The following is a 20,356-nucleotide window of genomic DNA, read 5'->3' on the forward strand; positions in this document are numbered from 1 at the left end:
AAAAAAACCAGGAGTGACTGTAGAAGCATTCCTCTACTGAATACAAAATATGAGAACATGGACAGATGTGTAAATTTACCTGATACGAGACAGCAGCATGACTCCTGAATAATAGTACCAGGAAAAGCAGAATCCAGGATGAGTTTAGAGGTGTGAAAAATAACCAAAAAATCCCCAGAAGAATCTTTTCAAGGTCATGATCTTACACAAGAACAAAAACAAAAAGACTCTGTTCAGGGAAAGATGATGTAATATTGAAAAGATAGCAGAGAAAGCAGAACTAATGTCTCTTTTTTTTCTGTTCTCTCAATAACTACCTTCAAATGGAAAGGTTAAAAGAGGAATGGTCAAGAGTGAAATTAAAGCCAAGGAAGGTGAGAAATAAGAGGAAATTTATTAAAACACTTAGTTATTTTAATAATGTATTTAATTTATTCCCAGATAAAGTATATCCTAAGATATTGAGAGAACTTGGGTTGTAATCATGCAACTAAGGTTAAGTCTTAGAAAGTAATTTTATGGGGGTCAGGCGTGGTGGCTCACGCCTATAATCCCAGCACTTTGGGAGTCCGAGGTGGGTGGATCATGAGGTCAGGAGTTCGAGACCAGCCAGCCTAGTCAACATGGTGAAACCCCCGTCTCTACTAAAAATACAAAAATTAGCCAGGTGTGGTGGTGCATGTCTATAATCCTAGCTACTGGGGAGGCTGAGGCAAGAGAATTGCTTGAACCCAGGAGGTGGAGGTTGCAGTGAGCCGAGATCACACAACTGCACTCCAGCCTGGGTGACAGAGCAAGACTCCATCTCAAAAAAAAAAAAAAAAAAGTCAGCATAGATTCATTAAGAATTAATGCTGTCAAACTAACCTTACATAAATCTAAGTAATAAAACTTAATAAACTCAACATCTAAGAACTCATTACTCAACTTAAGACCTAGGCTTTGTATCTTTTTTCACTAAACATTATATTGGAGCATTTCTCCTATGTCATTAAGTATTCTCCTACACTATAATTTAAAAGATCCACATAGTGCTCAATTATATTAATATTTTCTTAGTTACTTAAGCAATTCATCTTGGTCAAGTCTAAACTGTTTTAAATTTTTGCCTTATAAAAATCATGCTGGGAAGCCAAGCACTGTGGCAGGTTCCATAGTCCCAGATACTTGGGAAGCTGAGGCAGGAAGACTGCTTGAGCCCAGGAGTTTGTGGCTACAGTGAGCTAAGATTGTGGCTGTGACTGAGCCTGTGAGTAGCCACTGCAGTCTAGCCTGACCAACATATCAAGACATGGTCTCTCTCTCTCTCTTTTTATTTTTGAGACAGGGTTTCTCTCTGTCTTGCAGGCTGGAGTGCAGTGGTGCAATCTTAGGTCACTGCAACCTCCACCTCCCAGGCTCAGGCGATCTTCCTGCCTTAGCCTCCTGAGTAGCTGGGACTACAGGTGCGCACCCCATACTTGGCTTATTTTTTGTAGAGGCAGGGTTTTACTATGTTGCCCAGGCTGGTCTTGAGCTCCTGGGCTCAAGTGATTCACCCACCTTAACCTCCCAAAGTGTTAGGATTACAGGTGTGAGCCTGTCATTATTTTTTAAAATCATGCAGGAGTTATGATCATTTTACATAAAATTTTGTAAATTATTTTTAGAAATTTAGTTAAATTCTCAGAACAGGAATAAATGAATCAAAGGGCAAAACATTTCAAAAGTCTTTTAATAAGCACCACCAAAATTGTATCTAGAAAGAAGTACCTATGTATAGTCTCACCAACAATATATAAGTGCCTGTTTTTCTAACTCTTACCGATAATGGAAGACTTTGGTAGAAAAACCCTTCTTTGGTAATTTTTTATTGTGGTAAATACACATAATACATATTTTACCACTTTAACCATATTTAAGTGTATAATTCAGTGGCATTAAGTACATTCATAGGTTGTACAACCATCACTACTATCCACTTACGAACTTTTTCATTATCCCAATAGAAACTCTATACCCACGAAAAAAACAAAGAAAAAGTTAAAAATGTTTCTTCAATTTTGCCACTCTTTTGCTATGATGTTCAGTCCCATCAGTAGTACTCTTCCCTCTTTCGAATTCATTCAAATATTGGAATTCGAATGAATTAGTCAGAATAGGAAAGGCTGTTCTGTGGTAACAAACAACTCTAAAATCTTCTGGCTTTCACTACAGAAATTTATTTCTCACTCAAGTTACAAATTCTGTGCCAGTCAGTGAGTGTCTCTGCATCACACAGTCTTTCAGAGTTCCAGGCTAATAGAGGGTCCAAATATTTTGTAGATTTTCTATTGGGAACAGCAGGATTTCACAGTTACGAAGGCAGGACATGAACATACTGGAGAGCCTTGCACCAGAAATTAAATGCTTTGGCCTGAAAAAATCACACAAGTCACTTCCACTAGCGCCAGAAGAACACAGTTAAAATAAGTAACACAGCAGGGGCTAGAAAGTCTACCCCTCCCTTGGGCCCTAGAAGAGAGAACTGGATATGGTTGAGTACCAGAAGTCTCTGTATCTTCATTCACATCTGCATTGTATAAAGCTCTTTTCTTTTCTTTTCTTTTCTTTTCTCTTTTCTTTTCTTTTCTTTTCTTTTCTTTTCTTTTCTTTCCTTCCTTCCCTCCCTCCCTCGCTCCCTCCCTCCCTCTCTCTCTCTCTCTCTCTCTTTCTCTCTTTCTTTCTTAGATAGAGTTTCGCACTTGTTGCCCAGGCTGGAGTACAATGGTGCGATCTCGGCTCACTGCAACCTCCACCTCCCGGGTTCAAGCAATTCTCCTGTCTCACCCTCCCAAGTAGCTAGAATTATAGGCACATGCCACCACGCCCAACTAATTTTTGTATTTTTAGTAGAGATGGGGTTTCACCATCTTGGCCAGGCTTTTCTCGAACTCCTGAACTCATCATCCACCCGCCTTGGCCTCCCAAAGTTCTGGGATTACAGGCATAAACCACTGTACCCGGCCCAAAGTTTTATTTTCTATTAATGGAGATCACACATTAATGTTTCATTTTTACTTAAGAAATCCTGGAATAAGAAGATAAAACAATTAATTTAGAAGAACAAGCATTTGACGTAAGTGAAAAGTCACATTTCACAGAGTAGTATGCAAACATCCTGTTGTAGCTAAACATGTTAAATTGCCATCTTTGGGCCTACCTTTCTTAATAACTTCTACTTTTTGAAGTAGATGCTGATGCTTTCCAGCAGCCCTGGACCCTCTGGTTTTCATGTGATTAGTCATGTCACAAAAGAAACCCTATGGTGGATGATAAATGTTAAAACTCTTTACAGGCCGGGCGCGGTGGCTCACGTCTGTAATCCCAGCACTTTGGGAGGCCCAGGTGGGCGGATCACAAGGTCAGGAGATCGAGACCATGCTGGCTAACATGGTGAAACCCTATCTCTACTAAAAAAATACGAAAAAATTTAGCCGGGTGTGGTGGCGAGCGCATGTAGTCCCAGCTACTCAGGAGGCTGAGGCAGGAGAATGTCATGAACCCGGAAGGTGGAGCTTGCAGTGAGCCGAGATCATGCCATTGCACTCCAGCCTGGGTCACAGCGCAAGACTCCATCTCAAAACAAACAAACAAAACTCTTTACAAAATTCATGAGCAGCTTTTTTGAGAAATGGGATATCAGTACTTCATTCTTCATTAAATATACATTCTTTCCTTTGACACATTTCTGTCAAAAGCTTTTGTTTTGCAAAAAAAAAAAAAAAGTATTACCAAATCATAAAGCATTTTAATAGCTGTAGATTTGCGTAATATAATAAAGGACAAATAGCTATAGCAATAGGGTTCAGATCACTCTCTATGTGCTCTATGGCAGCTCTGCTCAGCCTCCACTTTCTTGTACATCTACACTCAACCTGTAATTTTCTGTGCTTCCTGTTGACCCTGCTGACTGGCCTGGCAACTTCGTTCATCTTGCAGGTTACTGCCCGGGCCTCACTGAAACTAGTTGGTACACTAAAATAGCCAGCAAGATTAGCAGTATCAACTGCTTCTCCTCTGGCCAGTAATACTGGAAGGAGTAGCTGTCTCTACCTGATCGCATCTCAGAGAGCTTCATTTTATCAGCAAGTATCCTTCTTACTGTTCTTAAAAATAAGTGTTGGTTACCTTGCTTCTGGAAACATCAGAAAAGGAAAGATGGGTTGGCTGGGTATGGTGGCTCATGCCTGTAATCCCAGCACTCTGGGAAGCTGAAGCGGGTGGATCACCTGAGGTCAGGAGTTGGAGACCAGCCTGACCAACATGGAGAAACCCCATCTCTACTAAAAATACAAAATTAGCTGGAGTGGTGGCACATGCCTGTAATCCCAGCTACTTGGGAGGCTGAGGCAGGAGAATCGCTTGAACCTTTGAGGCCGAGATCACGCCATTGCACTCTCACCTGGGCAACAGAGTGAAACTCTGTCTCCAAAAAAAAAAAAAAAAAAAAGGAGAGAAATGGGTTATCCTTGGTCATCTGTCAGATTATCCACGTGTTAAAGTGAGAACTCTGTTCACTGCACATGTGTCTTGCACACTATTAGATGAGACTATGGTAGGAGTTAAAAACACAGAGTGATGATCCAGCAAACCCATCCTGGCCTTTTTTTTTTTGAGACAGAGTCTTGTTCTGTTGCCCAGGTTGGAGTGCAGTGGTGCATTCTCAGCTCACTGCAACCTCTGCCTCCTGGATTCAAGCGATTCTCCTGCCTCAGCCTCCCAAGTAGTTGGGATTACAGGCACCCACCACCATGCCTGGCTATTTTTCTATTTTTAATAGAGATGGGGTTTTGCCATATTGACTAGGCTGGTCTTGAACTCCTGATCTCAGGTAATCTGCCCACCTTGGCCTCCCAAAGTGCTGGGATTAGAGGCGTGAGCCACTACGCCTGGCCTCTTTTTAAAAGCTTCCATGCATTATTTGTAGTAGAACCCCATTTAAAAATGAGAAATCCAGGCCAGGTGTGGTGGCTTATGCCTGTAATCTCACGACTTTGGGAGGCTGAGGCAGGAAGATCACTTGGACCCAGGAGTTCAAGACTGCAGTGAACTATGTGATTAGGCCATGATACCCCAGCCTGGGCAACAGAGGGAGACCTTGTCTCTTAAAACAAACAAACAAACAAACAAACAAACAAGGCCTGGCACGGTGGCTCATGCCTGTAATTCCAGCACTTTGGGAGGCAGAGGTGGGTGGATCACGAGGTCAGGAGATCGAGACCAGCCTGGCTAACATGATGAAACCCTGTCTCTACTAAAAATACAAAAACAAAACAAAACAAAAAAAACAGACGTGGTGGCAGGCGCCTGCAGTCCCAGCTACTTGGGAGGCTGAGGCAGGAGAATGGCGTGAACCCGGGAGGCAGAGCTTGCAGTGAGCTGAGATCGCACCACTGCACTCCAGCCTGGGCGACAGAGCGAGACTCTGTCTCAGAAAAAAAACAAAACAAAACAAACAGACACACAAAATCCAGGGGAAATAGGCCAAACGAAGGGCATGCCAGGACAATAGGTATAAAGCAGATCAGTTCCAAACAAAAGAGGATTTAAGGCCATGCTACTTAGAACTAAATAATCTAAGATGATAACTTAATGACTTGTTTCTCTAGTGTGTGCCATGAACCACCAGGTTCCCCTTTTGGAATGTAAATGGGAGTGTTCTGTTTTCTGCTCAATCTCAGCCAGATAATCGATTCTAAACACCCCATGACTTCCCTGAAGGTCTTTTCTCTTCTACTACCAATCTAGGAGTCCACTAATCTATAGTTGCATGGAAGAAACACTGATTCTCTCAACTTAAGCAAAAAGGTATTTTATTTGAAGCATATGGAGGTGTTAAGGAAGCCTTGAAGAACCAGCTTTGGAAGAAGCCTGGTAGCCTGCCCGGCAGCAGGTCTGTTTCAACACTCTTGGCTGGAAAAGATGAACTCTGTCTTTTTCTTCACAGTCTGTTTCTTCTGTCAGTGCTTTACTACGTTCAAAAGTCAAAGTCCTGAGAAAGTCTGGTTGGCCAAGCTTAGGTCATGTGCCCAGCCGTTGGCTGTGGCAGGTCTGAGAGGAAAGATTTATAGAAGGAACCTCTAGGGATCTCTCTGGTTTCCCTAGCATGAGGCAGGCACAGGAATTTTACCAAGACTACATGCTATGTGGGAAAAATGATTACCCTCATGGAAATCATGGTAATGTTGGGAAGTGGGAATGAATGCTGGGCATTCCAAAATGCCAGTGTCCATTATTTAGCGTAAAAACTATCATTTTAATGGCATCAAAGCACATAAACTCAGGATTCCTATTGAGTTAATATATGCTGATTTATTTTACTATTTTCTAATTGTTAAGTGGCTGCTGCATTCTTTTTTTCTTTCCTGCAACAAATAGCCTTAGGCATATACTTTTTTTTTTTTTTTGAGATGGAGTCTTGCTCTGTTGCCCAGACTGGAGTGCAGTGGCAAGATCTCAGGTCACTGCAACCTCCGCCTCCTGGGTTCAAGCAATTCTCCTGCCTCAGCTGCCCAAATAGCTGGGATTACAGGTGTCCTCCACCACACCCAGCTAATTTTTGTATTTTTAGTAGAGATGGGTTTGCACCATGTTGGCCAGGCTGGTCTCAAACTCCTGACCTCATGATCCTCCCACTTCTGCCTCCCAAAGCGCTGGGATTGTAGGTGTGAGCCACCACGCCTGGCCTTTTTTTTTTTTTTTTTTGAGATGGAGTTATCTACCCGCCTTGGCCTCCCAAAGTGCTGTGATTACAGGCATGAGCCACTGTGCCCGGCCAAGCATATACATTTAAAAAATTATTTTCTGCTGGGTGTGGTAGCTCACGCCTGTAATCCCAGCACTTTGGGAGGCCGAGACAGGGGAATCACTTGAGGCCAGGAGTTTGAGACCAGCCTTGTCAACATGTTGAAACTTTGTCTCTATTAAGAATTAAAAAATTAGCTGTGTGTGGTGGCACATACCTGTAATCCCAGCTACTCAGGAGACTGAGGCAGGAGAATTGCTTGAACCCGGGAGGCAGAGGTTGTAGTGAGTCCAGATTGTGTCACTGCACTCCAACCTGGGCAACAGGGCGAGAGACTCTGTCTCATAACAAAAACCTTTTCTTAGGGTAAATGGTCAGGTCTGAAATTACTGGGTCAAAGGATAAGTACACACATTTTTATATTTTTTCACTTTCTATTTTACTGAGGTGCCAGTGGGCTCTTGAGAGTATGCCTCTAATAGTGGCAGGCTGAATTTCCAGTGGCTGGATATTTGCCTGGTTGAAAGTCACCTTGTGGAAACCTTTCTCTGGGTCATAGAAGGGACGTTTGGAGTGCTGCGAAAAACATTCTCTTTAGAGCTCTTCTCTTTCCCTCCATCATTTAAAAAATCTCAGTTGATATCTGAATAAAACAAACTGCAAGGTTCCTTCTTCGGTCAGTTGATCCACATGTCATAGGAAGGAGGGCAGCATTTGTCTGAGAGATCTATGGGCAGTGCGGAATGCCTGCTGCTATATGCAGTGTGTGCTCATATATTACTGTATGTGATCTACCCAGCTCCCTCCTTTCCATGCTAAGTCTCTCCAAAAGCTGGGGATGGCAGAAGCAGTGATTGCACTAACAGGAGACTCCACCTGGGGCAAGTACTGGTTGTGTGCCTTGACCCACATCTCCTTGAACCAGGTTCTTCTACCTCCACCCTGAAAAGATAAGAGTCTTACGTTTCTTCAGAGGATATTAATTTATTTTCTCCCTCCCTCCCTGCCCTACTTCCTTTCCTTCCTCCTTTCCTTCCTTCCTTCTTGAGACAGAGTCTCACTCTGTCTCCCAGGCTGGAGTGCCTTGGCATGATCTTGGCTCATTGCAACTTCCACCTCCCAGGTTCAAGTGATTCTCCTGCCTCAGCCTACAGTGTAGCTGGGATTACAGGCCCACGCCACCATAGGTGTCTAATTTTTAAAATTTTTAGTAGAGGCGGGGTTTCACCATGTTGGCCAGGCTGGTCTCGAACTCCTGACCCCAAGTGATCCACCCGCCTCGGCCTCACGAAGTGTTGGGATTACAGGCGTGAGCCACCGCACCCAGCTGAGAAGATATGAATTTCAATGTGGGAGGACTGAAGAATCTCCCCCACATACCCATCCTCCCTCTTCCCTATCCCAGTTTCAGTAGCAACGCCCACTTCTCAGCCAGGCTGTCATGCTGGCTGGAGGAAGCAGCAGTGTGCTTTGTTTTAGAATTACCCTCTTGTCAGCTTATTCTGCATGGCTAGAGTATACCAGATTGTAAACGCTTGAGATGAGGGACTATTTCATCTTAGCACTTGCTTACCACAGTGCTTTCCCCACCCCATGTACTCAATCAGTATTTGCTGACCAAATATCCCTAGTTAAACGTACTAGTTCTAAAACTTCCTTGAGGTCCTAAACTCTTCCAAGCTTTGATGCCCAGAAGTACTGGAAAAGGTGAGCTCTCCTGAGAAACAAGCAGGGAAGCCCGAAGCCCACGCTCAGTGTTCTCAAGGATAGAAGCAGGGTTGGTGCTCGGCAGGTAGGATGGGCCCTCACTCCCTCTTCAGCCTCCTCTCGGCCCATGGTGCTCCCGCCACATGGCCGCAGTTTCAGTTACTTGTACTGGTTCTTCCACAAAACCTCCTCTGGGAACGCTTCTTCCCTCTGCACATCACATCCACTTCACCTCTGTCCATTCACTCCCGGTGCTTCAGGTCTCAGCTCAGTTGTCACATCCTCACTGACATCTCAGAATAGTCCAAAGGCCCCCGAATAGCAGGCTTGTTCCTAGTGCTCACCAGAGATTTCACTTGACATTTATATTTGCAATGATTTGATAAATTTTCTTTCACTCTGATTGGAGGATATTAGTCCATGAGATCACGAATCATGCTGGGTTTTTGTTTGTTTGTTTATGCTATTGCTGTCCCAGTTCTAGCATAGTACCTGGCACATAATGGGTGCTCAATAAATGCTGGAGACACAAAGTAGTAGTTTCTTTTCTTTTCTTTTCTTTTTTTTTGAGATGGAGTCTTGCTCTGTCATCCAGTCTGGAGTATAGTGGCCACGATCTCAGTTCACTGCAACCTCTGCCTCCCAGGTTCAAGCAATTCTCCTGCCTCAGCCTCCCGAGCAGCTGGGACTACAGGCGCACACCACCACGCCCAGCTAATTTCTGCATTTTTAGTAGAGTCGGGGTTTTACCATATTGGCCAGGCTGGTCTCGAACTCCTGACCTCGTGATCCACCCGCCTCAGCCTCCCAAAGTGATGGGATTACAGGCGAGAGCCACCACACCCAGCACAAATAGTAGTTTCTGCACACCACACTACACTGGCACACCCACTGCAATCCTGGAATATACAGAGATCCTGGGGTGACTCTCAGTAGAGCATACCCAGCTTAGTGTTCACAGCATAGCCTTTCTCAAATTTCATTACTCAGATTGCTAGTCACAAACTCTCAATAGGGGTGGTGTGAAGAAAAAGGTTCTTTTAAAAATATAGGTGTAATTAAAATGTCAAACACATTTGGACCATTATTATTATTCTGTGAGACAATATGTCTTTAAGGAAAGGGTATGGCTGGGCGCAGTGACTCATGCCTGTATTCCCACCACTTTGGGAGGCAGAGGTGGGTGAATCACCTGAGGTCAGGAGTTCAAGACCAGTCTGGCCAACATAGTGAAACCCCATCTCTACTAAAAATACAAAAATTAGGCGGGCATGATGGTACATGCCTGTAACCCCAGCTACTTGGGAGGCTGAGGCGGAAAAATCACTTGAACCCGGGAGGGAGGCAGAGGTTGCAGTGAGCTGAGATAGCGCCATGGCACTCCAGCCTGGGTGACAGAGGGAGATTCCATTTCAAAAAAAAGAAAAGGTTATTATAGGAAGAGGAGTGACATGCAGGGGGAGATGCAAGAGTCCTTTACTCTTCCTTCATTATGCTTTCTTTTTAAGCGTGCAGTTCAGTGGCATTAAGTATATTCACATTGTTGTATAAGCATCACCATTATACTTTTATAGGTTACTAGTTCACAAACTCGTTGTGTAGTGTCGTCATACCTTGTTGGATCAGCCTGCCCCATGCTCAAAGGCGACCCTTAATGGCCCAAGCTACTTGGCATTACCCCCTTCTTGGGCTCAGTGATAAATTGAGTGGCAAGCCTCCGGGTCCAAGTGACTCAAGGAATAGCAGTCTCCTGAAATGCTTTGATTCCCAGATTAAAGTAGTTGTGATAAGGGAGCAACTTTCTAGCTCAGGAAGGGGTCTTGTCTCACCAATAGGTGAGCCTGGAAATGTTGACGCTATTTGGTTCTCATGAAGGAAGCTTTCTGGAGGCTGAAGTCAATTCCCAGAAGGCAGGCAGAGCCAAGAGAATCACAGAGAAATGGAGCTGGAGTGCTGAGAACTGCTTCAGAAGTTTCAACTGCCTCTCTGTGGAGGTTTTCAGTGACGTGTTTCAATAATTTATTAAGTTATTTTGGCATTTTTGTTTCTTTTTGTGTTTTGTTTTTAATACTTGTGAGAGAAAGCAGCTTTACACAGTCTGCAAGAGACTCAAAAATTTATTTTAAATTTCTTCTAATTACATAATTTAGTTTTCTGCATAGCTGTAGTTTATATATCTCACTCACAAAGGCGTCTGCCTGCAGCAGAGACTGCTAGGTTCCTGCTCAGAATCTACTATCCCTTTTCTTTTTGTAGGAAAATTCAGATTTCACTTATGTACCTGGGGAAAAGATCACATTTTTCATCTTCCCTTGCAGGGAGGTGTGGCCATTTGATTAAGATCTGGTCAATGAGATAAAAAATAAAATGTTGTGTGAGATGCACAGGAATACTGAGAAAAGAAGCTGATTCAGTGGGGACAGGGGCCCTTCTATCCTTTCCCTTCTTTCCTCCCAGAAGGACCTCTAGGAGCCATCTTGTACCACGAGGTGACACTGAGGATGGAAGCCAGTGCTTCCTTGGGGACTCTGGCATCATGGACTTCTTTTTATGAGAGAGAGGGAAATATAAACCCCCTATGGTTGAAAAACCAGTGATTTTGGATTTTCTGTTATAATGTGTCTGAACCTAATTCTGACTCACAACCTGAAACATATCCAAGGATAGGGTAGACCCATATTTAACTTTATAGGTAGCTACTTTGTGAGTCATCACAACAACACAAAAACTACAGTGTCGTATGCAGCGGAACCTACGTCAAGGGCTTCCTGTACGTTAACCTCTATGTCATGTAGACTAAAACTTGACCAGCTTGCATTGATTCAAATCCCTAACTAATCCAAGCACCGAGTAAAGCAAAAAAATGCCATTTGGGTGTTAGCTGACTTATGTACTTGAATGTCTCCCAGGCATCTCAAACTTCATGAGTTTACACAGAAACACATCCTTCCATCCCAGTCATCACCAACACTGCCATGCCAGCTTCTTATCTCATCCTTTCAGTAAGTGGCATATCCATCCACCTAACTTGCCATGCCACAAGCCTGGGGGCCGCCGCCGACCCCTTCTTCCTCATTTCCAGTATCCAGGCTATTGTCAAGACCCACAATCTCCTTCTAAAATATACTTCATTTCTGTCTATTTCTTGCCGTCTCCTTGGAGGGTTGCCTTGGAGGGTTGAGCTATTCCATTTCTTGCCCAGACAACTCCAACCACCTTCTGTCTGGATTTCCATTCTCCACATAGCAGGGAGAGAAAACACAATCCAGATTATTTTACCACATGCATGAAACTCTTCAAAGACTCCCAACAGCGTTGGGGTACAGTCTCAAATCCTAAATAAGACTTAGAGGCTCTGCACCATCTGACCCCTGCCTATCCTCCACCACCTGGCATTGTTGTGAGCCAGTCTCTCTCACTGGGCTTCAGCCACCTGACCTGTTCATCTCTTGAATGTGCCATCTCAGGGGCCTGCACAGGCTGGTCCCATGTCTGTACTATGTTCCTACCCTATTTAACAGTTAACTCCTACTGATATTCCTGGTCACTGATTAAATTATCATTTTCATATCATTTCCTCAATGAGGCCTTCCTCGACCCATCCCAAATCTCTATCAGTTCTTCCAATTATAACATCTCTTTATAACTTTATAAAGCACTGAGTAGAAGTGCAGTTATCACCTCACACACGTACACCCAGTGTTAAAGAGCTAGTGAATATGAATCTTAATTCATTACCGAATAGGTCCATAATAATAACCGGGGCCTGATTAATTTTGTTTTATTCGGCTATGCCTATGCAGTGTCTTGTAAGTGATCAGTACATGTGGAATGAATAAGTATAACTTATTCACTTTACTTCATGGCGCTTTAATTTTCAATTGGATATATATGTGTGTGATTTCTCTTTTTCTTCTAGGATGAGGTCAGTCTCCTTCCAGAGACCAAAAGCACAGTGAGGAAAAACACTGTTTTGTGTTCTACTGCATCACGAGCACCTAATATGGTGCCTAATACATATAAATGATCAGTAAATATTTGTGGGAATAATTGATTAAGATGAAACCTGGAAACTCAGTAGCATCTGCTTTTGTGGCCACTTTTCTCGAGTTCTGTCTTACATGGTTTAAAACTATGATTTAAGGGCTCTCCTGCTCCGCAAATCTTTCCCACATTGATGGAATGTAATGTCTGCTCCTCGCTCTTATCCCTCTCTTCAGCCCATCCTCCACACCTCCTTCTTCCTTGAGTCTCATCACTATCATAATTTTCAACTGGCACTTTACAAACACAATTTAATTCAATCTTCTCAAGCAACCTGCAGCTGAAATGTCATCATCTCCGTTTCACTGATGGTAAGTCTGAAGTTTACAGAAAATTACCTTTGCTAAGGTTGCACAACTGTTAAACAGTAAAGCTGGAGCTGGACCTCCTAAATATCTATCTTTCCACTGTCCACTGTACAGAGATTTCTCTTCACTTAGTTATACTTATTCATTCCACATTTACTGATCACTTACCAGACACTGCCTAGGAATAGCTGAATAAAACAAAATTAATCAGGCCCCTCCACTCATGGTTATTATTGTGGACCTATTCGGTAATGAATTAAGATTCATATTCACTAGCTCTTTAACACTGGGTGTACATGTATGAGGTGATAAGTAATGTTTTTAATGATGTTTTGACATTGTTTTAAACAGCTTTTTTTTTTTCTCCAAACATCTAAAGAACTGGGCACACTGAATAAGCCAGAGTTTTTACAGCTTGGAGTCTACTGTGTTAAAGGAGGAGAAGCAGTTCTAGAGTAGTTCATCTTAAAACAAATTTTATTGAGATATATTTCACAGACCAAAAGAAATTCACCCATTTAACATGTACAATTAAGTGATTTTGAGTATATTCAGAGTTGTGTGACCATTACCAAAATTTAAATTCAAATTGTTTTCGGCCAGACTCGGTGGCTCACTCCTATACCTCCAGCAATGTGGAAGACCAAGGTGGGCGCATCATTTGAACTCAGGAGTTTGAAAAAAGCCTGGGCAACATAGTGAGACCCTATCTCTCTAAAAAATAAAAATATTAATAATTTTCATCACCCTGAAAATAAGCTCCTGACTACATGTACCCTCCACTCTATCCCCCAGTCTCTAGCAACCACTAATCTTTCTGCCTCTATAGATTTACCTGTTTTGGACATTACATATAAATGGATAGTATTATATATGGCCTTTTGCAGCTGGGTTTTTACTTAGCATAATGTTTTCACCGTTCATTGTGCAGTAGCACAAGTCAGTACTTCATTCCTTTTTATTGTAGATTAATATTTCTTTTTTTTTTTTTTTTTGAGACGGAGTCTCGCTCTGCCGCCCAGGCTGGAGTGCAGTGGCCGGATCTCGGCTCACTGCAAGCTCCGCCTCCCGGGTTCACGCCATTCTCCTGCCTCAGCCTCCCGAGTAGCTGGGACTACAGACGCCCGCCACCGCGCCCGGCTAGTTTTTTGTATTTTTTAGTAGAGACGGGGTTTCACTGTGTTAGCCAGGATGGTCTCGATCTCCTGACCTCGTGATCCGCCCGTCTCGGCCTCCCAAAGTGCTGGGATTACAGGCTTGAGCCACCGCGCCCGGCCTCATTTTATGAACATAAACATTTTGTGCATGCATTACACAGCTGATGAAGGACATTTTGGTTGATTCTACTTTTTGGCTATTATGAATAATGCTGCTATGAACATTAGTGCGTAAATATTTGCGTGGACATATATTTTCATTTCTCGGGTATATAAGAGTGGACTTGCTGGGTCCCATGGTAACCTCTATGTTGAATATTAAAGAAGTGTCAGCAAGTCCCTCTATGAGAAAAAGTTTGGGTTTCTGTTCTGAGGATTGAGTGTGGTCAGTGTTTGGCTGTTTCGCAAGGCCCTCACTTTTGTTTACACCCCTTCTCTTGTCTTTCTTCCCCTTATTTGCCTCTTTTATTCTCTTCTGTAGACTCCAGTCTCCTGCTGGTTTTAGCAGGAACTGAAGCTTTCACCGCCTAAAAGTTATTTGTAAGACACTTTGAACTCTCTGGAGGATGGACATTAGAGTAATAATATTTATCTGCGGGTTAGGCACTCCTGGTGCTGTTTTGTAACAAAAGCGCTTATTGAGTAGGAGGCTTATTTAACTTGTTCGGGAGGGTTACCCTCCTACAACATGCTGTCCAAACAGATTAATTACCCAGCTAAGAGTCTGAACATCTTGAGGAGTAAATTACTTTGAAGTTTCTCGTTAACATTACCATCACATTATATAAGTCTATATTGCGAGTTTGTAGATGTATGGAGTTTCTAGTGGGTGCCCGGCACATAATAATTGCTTAATAAATTGCGATTATGAAAAGTTACTCTAATGAACTTTTTTTTTTTTTTAAATACTCTTTTTTTGAGATATTGTCTCGCTCTGTCGCCCAGGCTGGAGTGCAGTGGCACGATCACGGCTCACGGCAACTTGCGCCTCCTGGGTTCAAGCGATTCTTCTGCCTCAGTTGGGACTACAGGCACGCGCCACCGCACCCCGGTAATTTTTGTATTTTTAGTAGAGACGGGGTTTCACCCTGTTAGGCTAGTCTCCAACTCCTGACCTTAGGTAATCCACCCGTCTCCGTCTCCCCAAGTGTTGGGATTACAGGCGTGAGCCACCGCGTCTGGCCTAAGGTATACATTTCAATACTTTCAAATGCCTTAACTTTTTTTGGGGACACACTGGAGTTGTTTCAGAACACACAAAACAGGCTTTTTGAGGGCACTGACATAAATTCTCATTGATAGTCACCCCCACGCGGTGAAAACCACGTTACCTGGCATGTTTTCCGGTGGTTATTTTTAGAATAATAAAGATCGTCTCTATCTACCCAAGCAAATTTAATGTGCTGAACACAACAGAAACAACTTTTTTGTGGTTTAGCCAGCCCTCTCCCTTCACCTAACTCATTTAGTGCGGATACGCAGATAAGTATAATAGGAGCTGCTGGGCCACCAAGAAAACGCTCTTGCCATTGTAAGGCTTCGATCTCAAGCGGAGATTTACCACGCATCTCACTTTAAACTGGGAAAGGAACCGGGACAAGGAAAAGAGCCCCACGTGCGAGTTCGTTCCTAGCTCGGGGGTTGGGGGGCTTCCCAGGATACATGAGATAAATGAGTTAATCATCTCCTCCTGCAAGGCAGCCGCTTCAGAGTTATGTCGCCCGCCTGCGGGGACTAACGACTGCAATTAAGACGCTCCTTCTCGGTCCCGGTCGGGTTCCGTGCAGCGGGGAGCCGACTGTGAGTCACCCCGGCCCCGGGAGCCCAAGCAAAGGGGAGGGGCGCGCGCCAGGGGTGGAAGGGAGCCGCGGGGCGAAATTCTAGCCCGGGGACGCCTCGGAAGGAAGAGGAGGAGCGGCTGCGCGTGTGGAAGAGAAGGAAGAGGCGTCCAGGAAAGAGAAGAGAGGAAGAAAGGCGGAGGAAAGAGAAGGGGGCGAGCGGGAGCGCGGGCCCGGCCGGGCGGCGCCTCGGGGAGTGTCTGCCGCGCGGGGGCCGGGAGGGGCGGGGCCGCGGGCGCTCAGGGCTCGGCGGGGGCTGCCGGGATTGGGGCGCCACAGCTTGCGCTGGTCTCGGTGGCCGCTCCTCCGTGTCGCAGGGCTTGGCTCTGCGGGACATGTTCGTGCCGCGCTCGCCGTGCGCCCGGGCCTGCTAGTTCCCCGGGGCTGCCTGAACGCGCGGCGCCGCACCTGGCAGCGGCCTCGGAGCCCGGCTCGGGCAGGAGCGCGCGGCCGTGCGCACCGCGCCGCGACCGCTGCCGTCATGGGGCTGCAGCCCCTGGAGTTCAGCGACTGCTACCTCGACAGCCCGTGGTTCCGGGAGAGGATCCGCGCTCACGAAGCGGAACTCGAGAGGACCAACAAGTTCATCAAAGAGCTTATCAAGGACGGGAAGAACCTCATCGCTGCGACCAAAAGTAAGCGGGGACGCGGGCGCGGACGGGGCTGCGGCGTGGCGAGGCGGGGAGGAGCCTCTCTCGGCAGGAGGCGGAGGGTCTCGTGTCCGGGGCCAGCAGCCAGAGGAACGGGGAATTCATTTCGGACCAGCCCAGCTCGCTCGGAACCCCAGGGGGGTGGTCCCTGGGGTCATTCCTTCTCGAGGCAGCGCGGCGAGACCCCATTCCCGCCCCTGCAGCTCTGCGTCGGCGGGAACTAGCTGCTGCCCGTGGGCCCCGCCTGACTGCCGCCGAACACCCCTTGCTGACTGCGCGCTCCGCTGAACCGAACCTAGGCTCTCCTGGCCCGGAGTCAGGTTTCATTGCTGCCTAAAGTTACAATCTCTTTCAAAGCCTTGGCATCTGTTTGCCTAGTTTTGTTTTGTGACTTCTCAAAAGAACTTTCCTGGGGATTCTTTGAAACCCTGCGGGGGTGTTGAGTTTTCCGGAGTCCCCTTAAGCTTCACCTTTTCTCTCTCATTGTCTGATGTTCCCCGACAGTTCTGTTCCAGGTCCCTCACGTGCCAAACCAGAAAGTCCACCTGGCTTTATGCTGCTTCCGCACATTCCTCCCCTCCCGTGCTGAGGAGGTTCAAAGATTGGGGTTTGGAAGGGCGAGCGGATAGCCTGCCCTCTAGCCCAAGCGGGCACTGCTTGCAAATAGGGAATTCCACCCGGGTTAGGCTTGGTGCCTTCCTCCCCTGAACTTCTCTGTCTCTTAAACTCGGAAGAAGACTTGAGATATAGGAGAGCTAACTGTATTTTAGTGTAGTTGAGAGTCTTTCTAGGAGAGAGTGGGCCAAAATTCATGCAGAAATACTGAGTGATGCTGCTGGAAGATGGGGCGGAATTACCTCCAGTGAGGAGCTGGGCAGCCTGACCATCCCTTGGATCCATAACGCCTTTGGAGGATGGCGGTGAATGCCCCCTTTTCCTCTTTAAAAGACCTGCCCATACAGTAGGGACTTGGGCGGTATCTAGCCTTGAGGGGCTGGGTTCTTAGGGCCTTCATCACTCACCTAGATTCTCAGTTCAGTAATTCTCAGCCTTAAGTGTTCGTCCCTTGTACATTTGTTTGTAGATACCACCTCTGGGGTAAATCCCCCATCTCACTGTTTTCCCGACCGCGCCCCGCCCCAATTTTCATTAAGGGCTGTTAAAACATATTGAACATACTGTCTCGGGCACCCAGCATGGTACCTTTTACAGTAAACATGCATTTAATGAATAAGTTGAAGTACATTTCTGTGGGAAGAATTTAGTGAGCCATCCCTGTAATTTTGGAAGCAAGTCACTCAACTTCTCTGGATGATCTCCAAGGTTCCTTTTGGTTCTCTGACCTCTTTGGTGTTGCAAAATCAGGATTGGGACTCACTTAGGGTTTTTTTGTTTGTTTTGTTTTTAAGTCTCTGCTGTTTGAATCAGAAATGGGACTCTGGGACATGTGACAAGTGGGCTTATTTGGTTGAGGGCTCTCCAGGCCCTTGACATCTGGTATGTGAGTTGGGTGGGAAGTAGGGGGGGCTATACATATGGAGGAGTGAGCATAGAAAGGAGGAGTTGGGGGCGGGGGTGCAGAGTGAACACGAGAATGAGGACTGAGGACTTTTTCTGTAACTTGGTGTTAATCAGAGTCAGTGGCCAGGGAATGTACCTTCTCTCTCATTGGTTGTAGTAGTTCCCTCTTGAGCTAGAGAGATGTGGGGGAGAGGCAGAGGGCAAAGCCAGTTTGGCCACTGGTAGAAAGCTATTTCGGTGACAGCATATTAGCTTTCCTGCCATCAGGAAACATGCTTTAGGTTCCAACAGCATCCAGTGCATCTGGGGGGCCAGATGTCAGCCTTCCTCCAGACTGTAGACTTTCTTGAATTTGTGAATTGGTATCTTACTCCTTTTGATTATCATCCTTTAGCATAAGAAACATAACTCGTAATCATGCTTTGAGAGTGATTGGAAATTCTTTTTTTTTTCTCATTGTGTTCATTAAGAATTTGTTTAAATTCTTTCCCAGAAGGTGACAGGAACACAGCTGTAGCTCACATGCCTTTTCCCGCTTGCTCCATAAAGTTTACTTCTAGTTCCTACTAAAGACGAAGAGCCTTGGACTAAAGTCAGGGGACCTGAGTTTAATTGTTCTTCACCGATTAGGGCTTGGCCATAGGAAAATTGAGCAGGTCTCATAATTCTTTTTGCGTTCAGCTTCCCCTGCGTACTTTTTCGGGAAACTAATAAGGTTCTGCAGTATTTGAAAATGGCTTGATGAGGTTATTTGAAATTGCAGTCCAGGTAAATGGTTCACCTAACCAGTTGAGCTTTTGTATAACATCAGAGAGTCAAGGAATGACATTAGGTGGAGGATCTACAGAAAGAATAAAACCCATTAGGTCAGATTGTTTGTATTTCCAGATATTTTACATTTTGTTTTACAAAAATGGCCTTTTGAGCATTTTGAGAATTGTGTATTTAAGTGATTTCTGTTTTTAATTGCCCTGCAAGGTGTCTCCTGTGTGCATTACATTCTTGGAAGATTTCAGTATGTAATTTTGATGTCTTGACACTTTGAAATCTTCCACAAATATTTAGAGTTTTGAGGCTTATGGGACCTGAAGGCTTACTGCTGAGTTCAATTAGAGAGCAATCAGCAAATATTTAGCACCTACAATTTGCTAAATACTGGAATTAGATACAGATTTATAATAGGGTAGAGGCCCTTGCCCTTGAGTTTATTGTCCTGTAGTTGAATTTACTTCAATCTAAGGAACATTTTTGAACTCCTTACTGCACTGTGCTAAATTCTTGAAGAAATAAAGGATGTAGACACATACCTGTTACAAGGTTAAAAATTTAGTGACAAGTATCCTAACTTTTCCAGGGACAAGGGTTTGTATGTTAGAGTGGAGGAGGTTTGTTGGAAGTTTTGGAACTCACTGGTGATAAGGAGTAAAACCTTATCATACTGGAAACCAGAAGAAACCAGAACATTCGCAGTGTTTGGAGAAGAGTGAAGAGACTAGTTTGCTGGAATGGTGGTTTTTCAGGGAGTGGGAGACTGGGATGAATGGAGAGGTCAGTTTTAGATTATGGAGGGCCATAAAAGCAAAGTTAGGAATGTGGAGTTTATCTTGTGGAGAGTTACTGAAGGCTTTTCAAGAAGGCTGACATAAGAGCAAAGAGATGGTTTAGAGACAGTATTGCACATTTGTGTGTAGGGTGAATTTGGAGATAGCACTGAGGGTGGGGAGGAACTCCAGAGAGAAAAGCCAGTGATTTCAGTGGTTAAGTTGGAGATTATTCACTCAATTCAATGAATTCGTTGTTCAAATGGCTTTTTTAGTTTTCTTTTTAAAGTACTTTCCTTTCTTAGAATAACCAGTGTGTTCTTTCGATGGAATTTAAACTTTTGTAAGCCTTCGTGATGTCTATGTAGTTTCAGTTACTTATGATTCATACAGGTAGATAGCACAGTTGCCAGAAACAGCAATAAGCCATGTATGCTTTTCTCATAAATTTTACATTAGGCAGTCTTGAGAAAGTGTACCTTGTTCTGTAGAGAAATATTTTTTAAAACAAATAGTCCTTACAGTTATTAAGCACTAATACAGTGATATAAAATGCTCTGTCGTAAACTTAAATTGTCTAGCTCTGTGTGTGTGTGTCGCCGAAGGGGCCCTCATTAGTGAGTCTGCTGTTACTAAACAGGTATGGAAAAGGATGTAAAGGACCTTGTTAGTGGCAGAGCCAGGACGAGAATTTAGGTCTTCCAAACTTGGTTTTGATACTTCTAGCCTCGGCATTTTAATGGTTTTTGCTTTGTTTCTCTTAGGAAAAACATAAGTTCCTTTAGGCTGTCTTTACGTTTACTGTTTCAGAGAAATATTCTTTT

At 44.5% G+C, this 20,356-nt stretch overlaps 1 protein-coding gene across 11 annotated transcripts in view; it reads left to right on the top strand.

The window, feature by feature from the left end:
• ARHGAP10 (Rho GTPase activating protein 10) overlaps positions 1 to 20,356 on the top strand; it is a 352,159-nt gene that overhangs the window by 1,553 nt on the left and 330,250 nt on the right. For 5 of the 11 annotated variants that reach the window (XR_012435153.1, XM_005556040.4, XM_074040568.1 and 2 more), the window contains exon 1: positions 16,088 to 16,455. The exons of 5 other annotated variants lie outside the window; for them this stretch is intronic. Coding sequence is in view for 4 of the 6 variants with exons in the window: in XM_005556040.4 (XP_005556097.3) it covers positions 16,302 to 16,455 (154 nt within the window). In the remaining 2 variants the exon portion in view is untranslated. Of the gene's footprint in view, positions 1 to 16,087; positions 16,456 to 16,520; positions 16,791 to 20,356 lie in introns of those variants that run through there. One more of the 11 variants, XM_065545567.1, reaches the window with a different exon arrangement.

Source organism: Macaca fascicularis, chromosome 5 (genome assembly GCF_037993035.2).
Source record: "Macaca fascicularis isolate 582-1 chromosome 5, T2T-MFA8v1.1".
Lineage (NCBI taxonomy): Eukaryota > Metazoa > Chordata > Mammalia > Primates > Cercopithecidae > Macaca > Macaca fascicularis.